Source organism: Oncorhynchus kisutch, linkage group LG24 (genome assembly GCF_002021735.2).
Source record: "Oncorhynchus kisutch isolate 150728-3 linkage group LG24, Okis_V2, whole genome shotgun sequence".
NCBI classification, from domain to species: Eukaryota; Metazoa; Chordata; class Actinopteri; order Salmoniformes; family Salmonidae; genus Oncorhynchus; species Oncorhynchus kisutch.
Window position 1 is genome coordinate 15,612,452 of NC_034197.2, and position 16,082 is coordinate 15,628,533.

The window sequence follows — 16,082 nt, forward strand, 5'->3', positions numbered from 1 at the left end:
TATCTCCTATATTTAGCAAAATCGAGTTGATGATTATACATATAGCAGATCAGTTCATGAATAACGAAGAATAAAAAGTGGAAATATACTGAACAAAAATATAAAAGCAACATGCAACAATTTCAAAGATTTTGCTGAGTTACAGTTCATATAAGGAAATCAGTAAATGTAAATAAATTCATTAGGCCCTTATCTATGGATTTCCCATGACTGGGCAGGGGCACAGCCATGGGAGGACATAGGCCCACCTACTTGGGAGCCAGGCCCACCCAATGGGGAGCCAGGCCCAGCCAATCAAAATGTGTTTTTCCCCACAAATGGGCTTTATTACAGACAGAAATACTCCTCAGCACCCCGGTCCCTCTCCTCTCAGACGATCCCGCAGGTGAAGAAGCCGGATTTGGAGGTCCCAGGCTGGCGTGGCTACACGTTTTTGTTGTGAGCCCGGTTGGACGTACTGCCAAATTCTCTAAAATGTTGGCGGCGCCTTATGGTAGAGAAATAACATTCAGTTCTCTGGCAACAGCTCTGGTGGATATTCCTGCAGTCAGCATGTCAATTGCACGCTCCCTCAAAACTTGAGACGTCTGTGGCATTGTATTGTGTGAAAAAATTGCTAATTATAGAGTGGTCTTTTATTGTCCCCAGCACAAGGTGCACCTGTGTAATTATCATGCTGTTTAATCAGCTTCTTGATATGCCACACCTCTCAGGTGGATGGATTATCTTGGCAAAGGGGAAATGCTCACTAACAGTGGTGTAAACAAATTTGTGCACAAAATTTGAGGGAAATACGTATGGAACATTTCTGGGCTCTTTTATTTCAGCTCATGAAACATTGGACCAACACATTACATGTTGCTTTTATACTTTTGTTCAGTATTTGTTCAGTGTTGCTGACACAGCTTCTCCTGGTTTTGCTATTGAATGTATCTGACTGTAACATCTATAGGTCCCCAAGGTTAGCCCCCGCAGCATTGTGAATGTTGTACATCCGACAGCTTGGACTCTAGTCCATTTCAGTTCCTACAGTCAATCAGTCCTGCTTGCTGATTCATGTTGAACACCACTACAAGTTGTATTTTCATTAGTACATGTCAAGACTATTGATTGCCATGCCAACAAATTAAACCGCCTCTATTGAATTGACTGATTAATCACAATATTTTGATTACAGTTAGGCTACATTCGATGGACCACTACTGTCTACACTGTATAGGTATTGATTAAGGCATTGATGCTGCCTTGAGGTGTTTGTGGCTCAATGTCTCACACACATATGGCATGGCTAGTGGTTTCAGAGGAGTGCAACAGGAGTGCAACACCCACATTGTGTGGCAGGCAGGCAGGCTGTACCCTGGGTTGGAGACGGTGAGTAGAGAGATGTGTGGCAGGGAGTGTGGCAGGCAGGCAGAGATGTGTGGCAGGCAGGCATAGATGTGTGGCAGGCAGGCATAGATGTGTGGCAGTGAAGGTGGCAGGCAGGCAGAGATGTGTGGCAGTGAAGGTGGCAGGCAGAGATGTGTGGCAGGGAAGGTGGCAGGCAGGCAGAGATGTGTAGCAGGCAGGCAGAGATGTGTGGCAGGCAGGCAGAGATTTGTGGCAGGCAGGCAGAGATGTGTGGCAGGGAAGGTGGCAGGCAGGCAGAGATGTGTGGCAGGGAAGGTGGCAGGCAGGCAGTCTCCTGGGTTGGAGACGGTGAGTAGAGAGATGTGTGGCAGGGAAGGTGGCAGGCAGGCAGTCTCCTGGGTTGGAGACGGTGAGTAGAGAGATGTGTGGCAGGGAAGGTGGCAGGCAGGCAGTCTCCTGGGTTGGAGACGGTGAGTAGAGAGATGTGTGGCAGGCAGAGATGTGTGGCAGGCAGAGATGTGTGGCAGGCAGGCAGAGATGTGTGGCAGGGAAGGTGGCTGAGTGTCCTCCCTGGATCCCTGAAGTGACTCTTCTCTCCAGAGAGACTCCTGCTTAATGGCACATAAAGCACACTTAGAGAAAATAAGATATTATTCTTTGCACACTTTGTGTGCTTGTTTGGTGTAAGATCTCATTATCTTATTTTATCATTGTGGCATTTTGAATATTGCTGATTCTTTTTTCGAGATCAGTGTAGGTCTATGTGACTTTTTGAGTTTGTCATTGCTCTAGGATGCCAGTGGGTTAACCACTAATGGATTTGTGTTCACATATATGTTTGTGAAAACCTAGGAAGGATCTGTACAATCTGACATCCTTTGGTTAGAGTGGTTTGTTTTGGCATGGTGATCATCTAAATAATTAACATTCACCCACACTACTCACACCGGGCCCCTTACAAACAGTGCCATCCAAATCGGCTAAGTCGGGTCTAACTCTAGTTTTTAGAGATATAGTTACAGAATATAATGTTAGTATCACCTGTTAGAGCCTATTTCTCATCCTCTGTGGATTTGTACGTTTCCTGGGGAGCTAGCTTCGTAGTAGATATTCCACATTGTGTACTGGTTTTATCTCAAGGTAAATAAAAGCAAACAAGGAGGTGTAATGGTGGAAGTGAAGGTAATGCATTTACTCAGGAGTGTGGCGGGCAAGCAGCCCAATCTGGAGAATAATCACATTTCCGCTCAGAACGGTTGTCTGCTGTGTGATGGATGGGGCCTTGGAGAGGAGACCTGGGCACGCTGTTCTTGTGCACTATTTAATCAAAACACTGGGAATAAAAGGACATGGGCTCACTCAAGACACTTTGTGATATTTCTAGGTTGAGCCCAGTCAACCTCTCACACCACGTTGTGCCAGTTCAGGTGCAGTTAGATTGTGATCAGGACTAACTCAAACTCATGGGGGGGGGGGGTGTAACAAGAATGTTGACTGTAACAAGTCTGAAGGTTCCCTTGTTTTACATATCCAGTCTTTTTGAATGGTTTCTGCAAGAAATTGAAATTCATCGTTTAGCGCTTCTGTGTTTTCCTCCACTCACCGAGTCATCATATATCTATGATGTAATAATACTCCTGTCAGAACAACAGAGGAAGGAAGACAACGCAGAGAAGAGAAGGGTTGGAATGATATTGGATTAGTTTACTCAATCTCTTCATATCGCTCTTCAACCTCAGTTCACTTTTTTACACCATAGGCCAGGGATGGGAAACTTTAATAGGGGTGGGGGCCACAAAAAAAACGGAACTCATTATGAGGGGCCGCAGTGGCTTATGGGTCTGCGCACCCACATCCATACCCCCACCCACCCTTGTGACAGTGAAAAGAAGATTGCATTTCTGCAATTCTACACATTTTACCATGGTGCGGAGAGAAGATTTTTGACATTTTATAACTATTTTCATGGTATTCTTCTAATTTTGCCATGGGGCTGTGAGAAACATGTGCAGTTTTACAGCTAATATCCTGAAATTCTACACATTTTGCCATAGGGTGGAGGCAAATGTTGGCAGTCTTTAATATGATAACTGATGATCAATGGGCCCCACCCGGGTTTGTAATTTGACCATGGATCAAATCAAATCAAATTTATTTATATAGCCCTTCGTACATCAGCTGATATCTCAAAGTGCTGTACAGAAACCCAGCCGAAAACCCCAAACAGCAAGCAATGCAGGTGTAGAAGCACGGTGGCTAGGAAAAACTCCCTAGAAAGGCCAAAACCTAGGAAGAAACCTAGAGAGGAACCAGGCTATGTGGGGTGGCCAGTCCTCTTCTGGCTGTGCCGGGTGGAGATTATAACAGAACATGGCCAAGATGTTCAAATGTTCATAAATGACCAGCATGGTCGAATAATAATAAGGCAGAACAGTTGAAACTGGAGCAGCAGCACGGTCAGGTGGACTGGGGACAGCAAGGAGTCATCATGTCAGGTAGTCCTGGGGCATGGTCCTAGGGCTCAGGTCCTCCGAGAGAGAGAAAGAAAGAGAGAAGGAGAGAATTAGAGAACGCACACTTAGATTCACACAGGACACCGAATAGGACAGGAGAAGTACTCCAGATATAACAAACTGACCCTATCCCCCCGACACATAAACTACTGCAGCATAAATACTGGAGGCTGAGACAGGAGGGGTCAGGAGACACTGTGGCCCCATCCGAGGACACCCCCGGACAGGGCCAAACAGGAAGGATATAATGGATGGAGGGGTTTGAGTTTGTGTGCTGTTAATGCCGGTCCTCAGCTCCCACCCCCAAAATAACTTGAACTCACTCACCTTATGTGCTCTGTGTGTCACTTTTCTTATACTCACATCACACTGTCTGTACTCGTCCTGTCCTGTGCGTCTGTCTGTCCGTCTGTCTGTCCTGTTTGTCTGTACTCACCCTGTCTCTTCTGTTTGTCTGTACTCACCCTGTCTCTTCTGTTTGTCTGTACTCACCCTGTCTCTTCTGTTTGTCTGTACTCACCCTGTCTCTTCTGTTTGTCTGTACTCACCCTGTCTGTCCTGTTTGTCTGTACTCACCCTGTCTGTCCTGTTTGTCTGTACTCACCCTGTCTCTTCTGTTTGTCTGTACTCACCCTGTCTGTCCTGTTTGTCTGTACTCACCCTGTCTCTTCTGTTTGTCTGTACTCACCCTGCCTGTCCTGTTTGTCTGTACTCACCCTGTCTCTTCTGTTTGTCTGTACTCACCCTGTCTGTCCTGTTTGTCTGTACTCACCCTGTCTGTCCTGTTTGTCTGTACTCACCCTGTCTCTTCTGTTTGTCTGTACTCACCCTGTCTGTCCTGTTTGTCTGTACTCACCCTGTCTGTCCTGTTTGTCTGTACTCACCCTGTCTGTCCTGTTTGTCTGTACTCACCCTGTCTCTTCTGTTTGTCTGTACTCACCCTGTCTGTCCTGTTTGTCTGTACTCACCCTGTCTCTTCTGTTTGTCTGTACTCACCCTGTCTGTCCTGTTTGTCTGTACTCACCCTGTCTCTTCTGTTTGTCTGTACTCACCCTGTCTGTCCTGTTTGTCTGTACTCACCCCATGTAACCTGTGTCTCTGTAAATCCCTATTTGCTCTGCCTGTTTCTCTGGGCTCTTTCCTATGCTCACACTGTCAACTGACTTCTGTATAGTCCTTCATTGACTCAGCAATATTCAACACTCATTGGGAGGGAGATATAACTGTAGAATGCCAATTTTTCTAGTAATCTTTTCTACAAGTTTAGATAGCTGGCCGCTAGACTAGCTGACCAATCTTAAATAAAAATGCTGACATGGGCTAATTGAGTGACTGCTGATGCACAACCAAATTATTCTAACTCTCAAACTCTCATTTTTATAATTAAAAGAAAATGAAAAATATTGGTCTGCGGGCCTACAGAAGGGCCGGTTGCCCCTCCCTACCGTACGCCATTGTGACGCTTCTCAGAATGGGCACCATGCAGCAGACAGTGTTTCCTAAATAGCTGTGTTGTGTTGTTGCCATTGTAGGTTCTGCAAATCACGAACCCTAAAACCCTGAGGCATCCAGTCACATTATTCCTCTTCTCTCCCCTCATGACCTCAGTGTGATATACAGTATGGGACATCGTCTGATCTGTCTGATGTTCATGTTTCTCACTCTGTGTTTTCTGTGTTTCTAGGAAACAAGATGGGGGTGAACCCCGGATCTCAACCACACTAGATCCTCCGTTGTTACAGCCCCCGTTGTCACCGCTCTCGTACCCCGCTCCACCGTTCCTCAAGGTAGGAGGGGAGGGAGTGGACGGAGGGGTTTGGGTTTGTGTGCTGTTAACGCCGGTCCTCAGCTCCTACCCCCAACATAACCTGAACTCACTCACCTTATGTGCATGTGTGTCACTTTTCTTGTACTCTCTGTCTGTCTGTGTGTCTGTGTGTCTGTGTCTGGTCCCCCTATGTAACCTGTGTCTCTGTAAATCCCTATTTGCTCTGCCTGTTTCTCTGGGCTCTTTCCTATGCTCACACTGTCAACTGACTTCTGTATAGTCCTTCATTGACTCAGCAATATTCAACAATCATTGGGAGGGACATGTAACCGTAGAATAACTATTATTTGAAATTAATATTTTCTTTGACTTGTGGAATTACAGTATGTGTTTGGAAGCTGTTATGATTCCATTAATATCTAGATTAAACAAACCCAGTCCTATTTCATAAATGTTAACAAAACAGCGCCTGTCTGAATAATTGTCATTCCAAAGGTAAAATGTCCCTGTCCCAAAACTAGAATATGTCACTTATAAAGACTGGCTTGCCTTCTTACCTCACTAATGTACTATTCTGCTTATCGCTTACAGTTACCTAGCTCTAAATTAATTCACAATTCAAATTGTATCAATAGCACTTTTCACTATACTTGTCAGCAGCACACATTTCCCAAATGATCCCATTTCAAAGAATCTATTTTGACACGTCTTACATCTGAACCGAAAGGATAACTAATCTTTCTTAGATATTTTGGGACGTATTAGATTGAAGGGAGCAGAGATTGGAAGATTAAGAGGATACAGTCTTGATGATATCAGTGAGGTTTAAGAGGGCCCTGTACACTTAGGAAGGAAGGATTTACACTTAGGTTAACCCTAAATTAATCCCACCCGTGAAGGATTGGACAGGGCTCGCAACCATGAAGTTCAAACCTTTACAGTCATCTGTAGTGTCATTGTGAGGAGATGATGTGTTAAGGCAGCATTGCTGAGAAATAGTAGATTGTGCTTAATTGATACTTGTTGGAATGAGGGGTACTGTGGGGCAGTGCTGGGGTCAATTCAGGAAGTGATTTAAAAATGTGTATAAAATAAATTATAACTTTGGAAATAAATAGCTTCTACTCTTCAGTTTATTCAGAAGTAATTGAAAATAGAGGCAGTTCTTTCCAATTTTGAATTGTTATTTAAGTGTACTTCCTGAATTGACTGACTTCAATTCGAATTGACCCCAGCCCTGCTGTTGGGGTCAGAGCCCTCTGCATAGGGCAGTCTTTCTTGTGCACACACACACCTAGCGTCAAGGTTGGTCATAGACTGCTTTGCATGCCACACAACTCCTACCAACTCTAATTGAATAAAGTAAATATCATTTTTATCCAACTGTAGAGATTAGATTAAATATGACCTGCAGCTTCCTCTTCTAAATGTTTCCACTCTGAAATTACAATGAAACATGTTTGTTCTGATTTCACGTAGATACATTCTACTTCACTTGACTTTGACGCGAGGTGATGAACAGGGAGAAACATGATATTGATAACATGATATTGTAGCGATCACATAATTTCACAAGATGTAACCATTGTTGTCTATTCAGACCTGCTGTACTCAGTATCAATTGTCATTGTAGCTAGTTGTTGACTAGGCTGCAGTCATGCTATTCAACAGGTTCTAATTGATCATATAAGTGCAGTCATCTCTGCTTTCCATGGCGTTTTACTCAGATAAACTGGAATGGCAATGTCTTCATGGTTCTTCATGGTTCATTTACTGTATGTGCCCAGTAAATTATAAAAAGAGGATGCAAGTCATTATACAGTTCCAAGCTGTTATTCTTTCTTAGAAATACTAATGGATAGTGAAGCATAAACATTGTCTTTACGTAGTATAACAAAACGTATATCAAGACAATAAGAGGAGGACAAAGGAAATAGAGAGTTCTCTACATAGTGGACTGGACCCAGTAGACTCACATGCCCAGATAGGAAATAGAGAGCTCTCTATATAGTGGACTGGACCCAGTAGACTCACATGCCCAGATAGGGGATAGAGAGCTCTCTATATAGTGGACTGGACCCAGTAGACACATATGCCCAGATAGGAAACAGAGAGCTCTCTATATAGTGGACTGGACCCAGTAGACACACATGCCCAGATAGGAAATAGAGAGCTCTCTATATAGTGGACTGGACCCAGTAGACACACATGCCCAGATAGGAAATAGAGAACTCTCTATATAGTGGACTGGACCCAGTAGACACACATGCCCAGATAGGAAATAGAGAGCTCTCTATATAGTGGACTGGACCCAGTAGACACACATGCCCAGATGGGAAATAGAGAGCTCTCTATATAGTGGACTGGACCCAGTAGACACACATGCCCAGATAGGAAATAGAGAGCTCTCTATATAGTGGACTGGACCCAGTCGACACACATGCCCAGATAGGAAATAGAGAGCTCTCTATATAGTGGACTGGACCCAGTAGACACATATGCCCAGATAGGAAATAGAGAGCTCTCTATATAGTGGACTGGACCCAGTAGACACACATGCCCAGATAGGAAATAGAGAGCTCTCTATATAGTAGACTGGACCCAGTAGACACACATGCCCAGATAGGAAATAGAGAGCTCTCTATATAGTGGACTGGACCCAGTAGACACACATGCCCAGATAGGAAATAGAGAGCTCTCTATATAGTGGACTGGACCCAGTAGACACACATGCCCAGATAGAGATACTTCTCTCCAAAGTTTTAATGATGTGCTCAGCTCAGACAGAAAGTGGGTGTGTGGAGTAGCAGCTGCCAGACAGGTCTGGTAGAGAGAGGAGTTATTGTTCCTTATCCTTATGAGAGGACTATTAGTCCTCTGTAATGAGAGGTCCTAGCTCTGACACCTGCACTAGGCCTACATACTGGACACTGTGGGTGTGGCTGTTCAGACCTCCTCCTCTCTGGCTGGCTGGCTGGCTTTCTGGCTGGCTGGCTGGCTGATTCTGCTTTTGTTCTTTATTTTCTCTTTCTTTCTGAAAAGTCTTTCTGAAAAGGAATTGCATTGGAATTGAGACATTTGATTAAGTTCCAATGAAGTTATTCCTAGCTATACGACCCCAAGAGATTGTCTCTATTGTTATACAGTGGTGCTGTCTGTCCACAACTTCTCTATCTCCAGTGTTGGTAGGACGGTGCTGCAGGGACTTGTCTGAGCAGTAGAGTACATCACAGCCTGAGGAGTTGGACCATGCTCTACCTCTGGCCATCTGCCAGACACTCAGAGAGAGAGAGGGCTGGGGGACAGGGACAGGAGGAGTAGGGTTGTGCTCATAGTGCACTTTCAGAACTCATTACCTCCTTCTCATCTTCCTAGACAGAGTGGCATAAAGAGAAAGATAGTGAGGATTGCTGACCAATTCTTTGGACACACGGACAGTCGGACACACACCTGATGACACTTGCTGTGTACACACAACTCTGTGACTCTCCTAGTTTGGCTGTAGTTGTTTGGGTAACTTCTACACTGTGGGTGAGGGACTGCATTATCGCAGTGGAATACAGGCATGCCTCTGGGGCAGCAGGCAATGTGCTCTTCTAATACTGGACACTTGAACTTAACAGTTGAACTCACAAACCAGTGACCGTGATTTATTTTCTGCTGGAGGATTTTGTTTCATGGAAAATAGTCTTCTTGAAAAATGTCTAAAAGTTGTCAGATCCATCTCAATGCTCCACTGGTGACAGCGGGACCATGGAGGAAGCACAGCAAAGTAAGTACTCGGATAGACTAGTCACACCTCTGACAGAGAGCTCTCCTTTGATTGTCTGATAATTATTAGAACCAGAGTAAGAACTAAGCAAGGGATCATGACTCTTAGCAGTCATTACTCATTAGCTACCATGTGTGTGTCAGGGAAAGTGCCCGTTCTCTCTGGCAAGCATGCTAAATTAGACAGGGAAGAAGACAAGGACCGTGGTAGATTTAATTCAAAGACCCCCATTCATGGCCCCTTTTTTTTTAAAGATGTGAGCCTTGGGTTATTGTCAGTTCAAATTCAGGTCGGTGTTTTAGACTGAGGATGGAAATAGTCAATACAACCCTGATTGTTGTATTTCCTTGATCATTCAGTTGGAACGGATAAATATGTGTATGTGGGCCTCCTATACTGTTGTGTTTCTGACAGCTAACAGTTCTGTATGTAGTAGCAGCTAACAGTTCTGTATGTAGTAGCAGCTAACAGTTCTGTATGTAGTAGCAGCTAACAGTTCTGTATGTAGTTGCAGCTAACAGTTCTGTATGTAATAGCAGCTAACAGTTCTGTATGTAGTTGCAGCTAACAGTTCTGTATGTAATAGCAGCTAACAGTTCTGTATGTAGTAGCAGCTAACAGTTCTGTATGTAGTAGCAGCTAACAGTTCTGTATGTAGTAGCAGCTAACAGTTCTGTATGTAGTTGCAGCTAACAGTTCTGTATGTAGTTGCAGCTAACAGTTCTGTATGTAGTAGCAGCTCACAGTTCTGTATATAGTAGCAGCTAACCGTTGTGTTTGTAGTATGTAGACCAGAAGGACGTCATGTGCTCTCTAAACTGTTCAGCTGGCCATACTGTTTTGTGAATGTCATTGTTTTCGACAGTGTGTTTTCCAGGCCAGTGATGTTTGTCTTTAGGGTTTGTACTGTAGCAGACCTTTGTTGTTTGCGTATAGCGGAGGACTTTACTCATACTCACTCTGAACACTCAGACCATGTAGTACTGTACACAAACAGTTTGGTCAGCCTTGAGGGAGTGTACCTTTTGGCTGGACAGCTTCTTTTGACAAACAACACATTTGAGACTGGAATTATCATACTCTTTAGATACTGAGTAACAACCTTAATCAACGCTACAATTTAAAATACATCGAATGCAACTTGTCCGAACTGCTCAGCATGCGACATGGCGAGGGGAATAATGTTACATGGAGATACATTGTGGTTAGTCAGTTGAAACATGGATGAGCATGCTTTAGTTTGGAAAAACAGGTCAGTCAGTGTTGACTATGGAACACGGTCAGCTTCAACCAGGGAGGGGTGGATTAGTTCACACAGGTGGAATCTGTCAGAAAGTCCAGTAAAAGTGTTGATAAGAAGTGGAGGATGACTCAATTCCACTGGGACGTTGTAGTCCTACATAACATGTGACTGTATCATACAGTACACGGAAGATGCTGCATTTTCCAATCTGTAGTTTTCTTGATGTTGATGAATGGTGTACTGGCAACCTGCCCAAACTGATGCAGACCGAGCGAGCGAGCATGATGCAGACCGACTCCTAACGTATAGGTTTTACAACCCAACATGACAACATGACAGGCATGCTGTCTAAGAAGCTTTTTGTGTCAGACAATATACTGTACCTCTTGGCAATACAGTAAATCTCAGACATACAGTAGAGTGTCATGTTCTTGTTGTTATTGTCATGGAACATCATCTTAACTGGTGTCATCATCAATGGGAGAAAGGTGTGGCTTGGACTGACTCTCTCTGTGAGATGGGGCCCTTTACTGATGAGTACCACCATGAGTACCACGCTGGTGATTTTACGTATGTGTTGCTCTCTGGGATGTAAACACCTTTTTAAAAGGAATATTCCAGTAAAAGAGGAGTCTCACTTCTGAGGGGAAAAAAAACTATTAGTCGAGTGTGTGTTTCAACAGGACCAGGTGTGTAATGCCGTGGAGAACTAATGCATAACAAATTAATTGGGTGACGGTGCTAGGAAAGCATATGTTATAGGCCAGAGTTCACACAGTCAGTATTCAGACATTGGGACATGTCCCTCTCTAACACTGATACAGCAACTATCATAGAGTTTAATTCATGTCCACTTTCTCCTCTCTCCAGACCACAGATTTATTTGAAATGATTGAGAAGATGCAGGTAAGGTATATTGGATTTATTTTTGTTGCTTTTTAAAAAATCTAACCTAAACTTTCCAAGCAAGGCAGTGTCACTAACCAGTGCATTGAGTATCTATGAGATGCTCTGTTGGCTTTGCATTTCAGTAACATTGGCTTGTCTTACCTCTGTACTCAGGGTCAGCAGGGCTGGGTAAGACGGTGTTAGACTAAAGATGTCAGGGGTGATATGTCTGGACAGACACTCTTATGAGACTTATACCCAGCCTCCCGTGCTGCTAATTATCTTTCTTTTAAAGAACACCTGGTAACCCTCTGTCCTTTGAAAGCCATTACCATCCTCCCTACCCAAAATAGTGGATTATAGGTAACATGATAGCCTTTGCGCTACTGCAACACAAGACCGTGTTTGATACACTACTAAACATTGGGGAAAAGGGTGTCCTTTTTACACTGTCTGAAAGTACATTTGAACTTTAACAGATTACTTTATAGTACTTACTGTAACAGCATCAACATTAATATATGGTGTTCATCTTTCTCTATTTATGATGTTTTACTTCAGGATTATTATGAGAAAAGGAAACCAAATATTTGGACTTGAAGAAAATGGGTTTTTATGCTCTATGTTGACATAGTTTTGTGTAAAGGCATGTCTTTGAACAGAAGATAATCAGTTTGTTTGCCAAGTGCTCCAGGAATCCGTCCTCTCCTCTATCTCAGACAGCAAATCAAACAGACAGCAGCACCTATCAGCTCCATCATATCAGACAGACTCACAGCCCTCACATGGTCAGTCCTTTACCCACATGTCTGTAGCCAGTATCTGTACACACTCATGGACTGAGGAACAAACACTCCACTTGTGTTTTAGGGGTATTCAGGCCCCATGCTGTCCGTATGCCAAGCCTTTATAAGTGACACAGTCCCAAAGGTCTTATTACTGCATCCAGGCCTTTGTCTTTCAGGTTAACTGGCTGTTCTTTTCACATATGAATTAATTCTATGCATCTCCCTACCTATCTCTCTATCTCTCTATCTCTCTCCAACTCCCCACTCTGCATCCCTTTGCTCTTTTGCCCGCTTTCTGTATTACACACATGGATGGCTGTGTTACCTCTTAGTCTGTTGATAATATGATTAGTCCTCCCTGTACTTTGTTACTCCCTCTGGAACTGTGGATTCCAATGTAACTAATCTGTCAGATAAGATGTACGACATGGTTGTGAATCAGTAATAATGATGAACGCCTCTGGACCTCTGATGACCTGGGTTTGTTTGGACTGTAACATCCGCTATCATGTGTAACTAGCATTCTCTTCTCCTCTCTCCCTTGCTCTTTCTTTCTCTCTCTCTCTCTCTCTCTCTCTTTCTCTCTCTCTCTCTCTCTCTCTCTCTCTTTCTCTCTTTCTCTCTCTTTCTCTCTTTCTCTCTCTCTTTCTCTCTCTCTCTCTCTCTCTCTCTCTTTCTCTCTCTCTCTCTTTCTCTCTTTCTCTCTCTCTTTCTCTCTCTCTCTCTTTCTCTCTTTCTCTCTTTCTCTCTCTCTCTCTTTCTCTCTCTCTCTTTCTCTCTCTCTCTCTCTCTCTCTCTCTCTCTCTCTCTCTCAGGGCAACAGAATGGAGGAGCAGCGATGCACCTTTCCTCCCCCACTCAAAGTATGCTGGCTCTCAAGACCTCTCTCACACTGTCACACAGTACCTCCATTGTCTCACTGCTCCTCATATCTCTCTGTATCTGACTGCTGACAAGAGAAAAATGTTGTCCATGCTTACAGTTCACAGCACTCCAAATGCTCAAATCTAGCAGCCCTCTATATCTAATAATGTATACACTAACATGGTTATAAGGATATAATAAATGTTACAGAGTAATATAATCATCACATCCCTGCAGCCTCATTGTCTGTATCAAAGCTGATAGGCACTTTGGCTTGGATTTAATGGTCACACAGCATCACATCATTCAATTAGTAGTATCACTGAAGCCTACTGAGAGGAAATGTCTGACTTGGTGTGTCTGTGTTGTTCTCTCTGCAGACTGAGGAGGACTACATTCCTTACCCCAGTGTCCATGAGGTATGTACAGACTCAACTTCAATGCAGTCATTTCACCAGTAACATGGATTTGGGGTATTTGTGCTTCATGGTTGATATTTCAGAATTCATTAGAAAACACTATCACACTGCTTGGCCAAAAAGCCCCCAACCTCTCTGTGCTCATCTCCATGTTGTGAACCAGGTGTTAGAGAGAAAGAGCGGGTTCCCCCTGATTCTGCTACCTCAGTTTGGGGGTTACTGGATCGAGGGGAACAACCATGAGCTGAGTGATAGTACTGACCCAGACCAGATCCAGCCTCTGTCCCCCACCACACGCAACAAGCTGGAGAGTAACTCCACCGCCAAGATCTACAGGAAGCACTTTCTGGGCAAGGTGAGGCTGAACACTGGGACTGTTGTGAAGGAGTTTTCGTTTCAGCATTTCTGTACTTTGTCTCCTCCTTCATCCCTCCTGTCCTTCCAATCACTTCCAACTGCCCCCACAATAATATGACAAAAACAAGCACCGTGGCTGTAAATGAATGAAAAAGGCTATGTGGGTACAAAACATTTGTAGAGCACCTTTCATACAACGTTTTGTAGCCCAAAGGGCATTCTACTAGTATGGAGAGACCATTTTTATTTATTTATTTATTTTTATTTCACCTTTATTTAACCAGGTAGGCTAGTTGAGAACAAGTTCTCATTTGCAACTGCGACCTGGCCAAGATAAAGCATAGCAGTGTGAACAGACAACACAGAGTTACACATGGAGTAAACAATTAGCAAATCAATAACACAGTAGAAAAAAAAGGGGAGTCTATATACATTGTGTGCAAAAAGGCATGAGGAGGTAGGCGAATAATTACAATTTTGCAGATTAACACTGGAGTGATAAATGATCAGATGGTCATGTACAGGTAGAGATATTGGTGTGCAAAAGAGCAGAAAAGTAAATAAATAAAAACAGTATGGGGATGAGGTAGGTGAAAAAGGGTGGGCTATTTACCAATAGACTATGTACAGCTGCAGCGATCAGTTAGCTGCTCAGATAGCAGATGTTTGAAGTTGGTGAGGGAGATAAAAGTCTCCAACTTCAGCGATTTTTGCAATTCGTTCCAGTCACAGGCAGCAGAGTACTGGAACGAAAGGTGGCCAAATGAGGTGTTGGCTTTAGGGATGATCAGTGAGATACACCTGCTGGAGCGCGTGCTACGGATGGGTGTTGCCATCGTGACCAGTGAACTGAGATAAGGCGGAGCTGTACCTAGCATGGACTTGTAGATGACCTGGAGCCAGTGGGTCTGGCGACGAATATGTAGCGAGGGCCAGCCGACTAGAGCATACAAGTCGCAGTGGTGGGTGGTATAAGGTGCTTTAGTGACAAAACGGATGGCACTGTGATAAACTGCATCCAGTTTGCCGAGTAGAGTGTTGGAAGCAATTTTGTAGATGACATCGCCAAAGTCGAGGATCGGTAGGATAGTCAGTTTTACTAGGGTAAGTTTGGCGGTTTGAGTGAAGGAGGCTTTGTTGCGGAATAGAAATCCGACTCTTGATTTGATTTTCGTTTGGAGATGTTTGATATGAGTCTGGAAGGAGAGTTTACAGTCTAGCCAGACACCTAGGTACTTATAGATGTCCACATATTCAAGGTCGGAACCATCCAGGGTGGTGATGACTGTTTTACATCCATAAGTGTTTTACAATCAATGTCCCTTCCTATTCATTACAGTAATGAAAGTGAATGAGTGTTAGAACAATCCCACCTGGTAACCTAATAAGAGCAACTCATCGTGCCGGTTGACACTTCAGGGACGGGTGCTAATGAAGATGCATTAGGCTTTGCCACATGTTTTACACCAGCCACAGTAATAGGAAATAAATCTAGTCTGCTCATAGAGGTGAGGAAAGATTCTGAATGGAATAGCAGCAGTTGCCTGGCACAGAAGGCCTACTGTTAATGAATTAACTAATTACAAGTGTGTGTGTGTGCGTGTGTGCATGCGTGCGTGCGTAATCTCGCCTGTGTGTGCAATTTGAGAGAGAAAGTGGTCTCTTCGGCTGACTGTATGCTTGTGCTGCGTCACCAGGAGCACTTTAATTACTACTCAGTGGACGGAGCTCTGGGACATCTGGTGTTCTCCCTGAAGTATGACGAGATCGGAGACCAGGAACACCTTCGCCTCATGCTCAGGTAAAACAACCTTAGCCTCCACCACCACAACCATCACCACCATCATCATCACCATCACAATCACCACAACCATCACCATCATCATCACCATCATCACCATCATCATCACCATCACAATCACCACCATCATCATCACCATCACAATCACCACCACCACCACCATCATCATCATCACAATCACCACCACAATCATCAACACCATCACAATCACCATCATCACCATCACCATCATCATCACCATCACAATCACCACTACCACCACCACCATCATCATCACCACCATCACCACCAGCAGCATCATCATCATCATCACATCCTT

At 44.0% G+C, this 16,082-nt stretch overlaps 1 protein-coding gene across 22 annotated transcripts in view; it reads left to right on the forward strand.

Annotated features, from left to right (window-relative positions):
- LOC109869428 (rap1 GTPase-activating protein 1-like) overlaps positions 1-16,082 on the forward strand; it is a 108,959-nt gene that overhangs the window by 75,164 nt on the left and 17,713 nt on the right. For 13 of the 22 annotated variants that reach the window (XR_004205265.1, XR_004205266.1, XR_004205261.1 and 10 more), the window contains 6 exons: positions 5,548-5,650; positions 11,517-11,552; positions 13,138-13,185; positions 13,567-13,605; positions 13,769-13,960; positions 15,660-15,763. Coding sequence is in view for 16 of the 22 variants with exons in the window: in XM_031803899.1 (XP_031659759.1) it covers positions 5,548-5,650; positions 11,517-11,552; positions 13,138-13,185; positions 13,567-13,605; positions 13,769-13,960; positions 15,660-15,763 (522 nt within the window). In the remaining 6 variants the exon portion in view is untranslated. Of the gene's footprint in view, positions 1-5,547; positions 5,651-8,963; positions 9,404-11,516; positions 11,553-13,137; positions 13,186-13,566; positions 13,606-13,768; positions 13,961-15,659; positions 15,764-16,082 lie in introns of those variants that run through there. The other 9 variants (XR_004205264.1, XM_031803910.1, XM_031803911.1 and 6 more) reach the window with 2 other exon arrangements.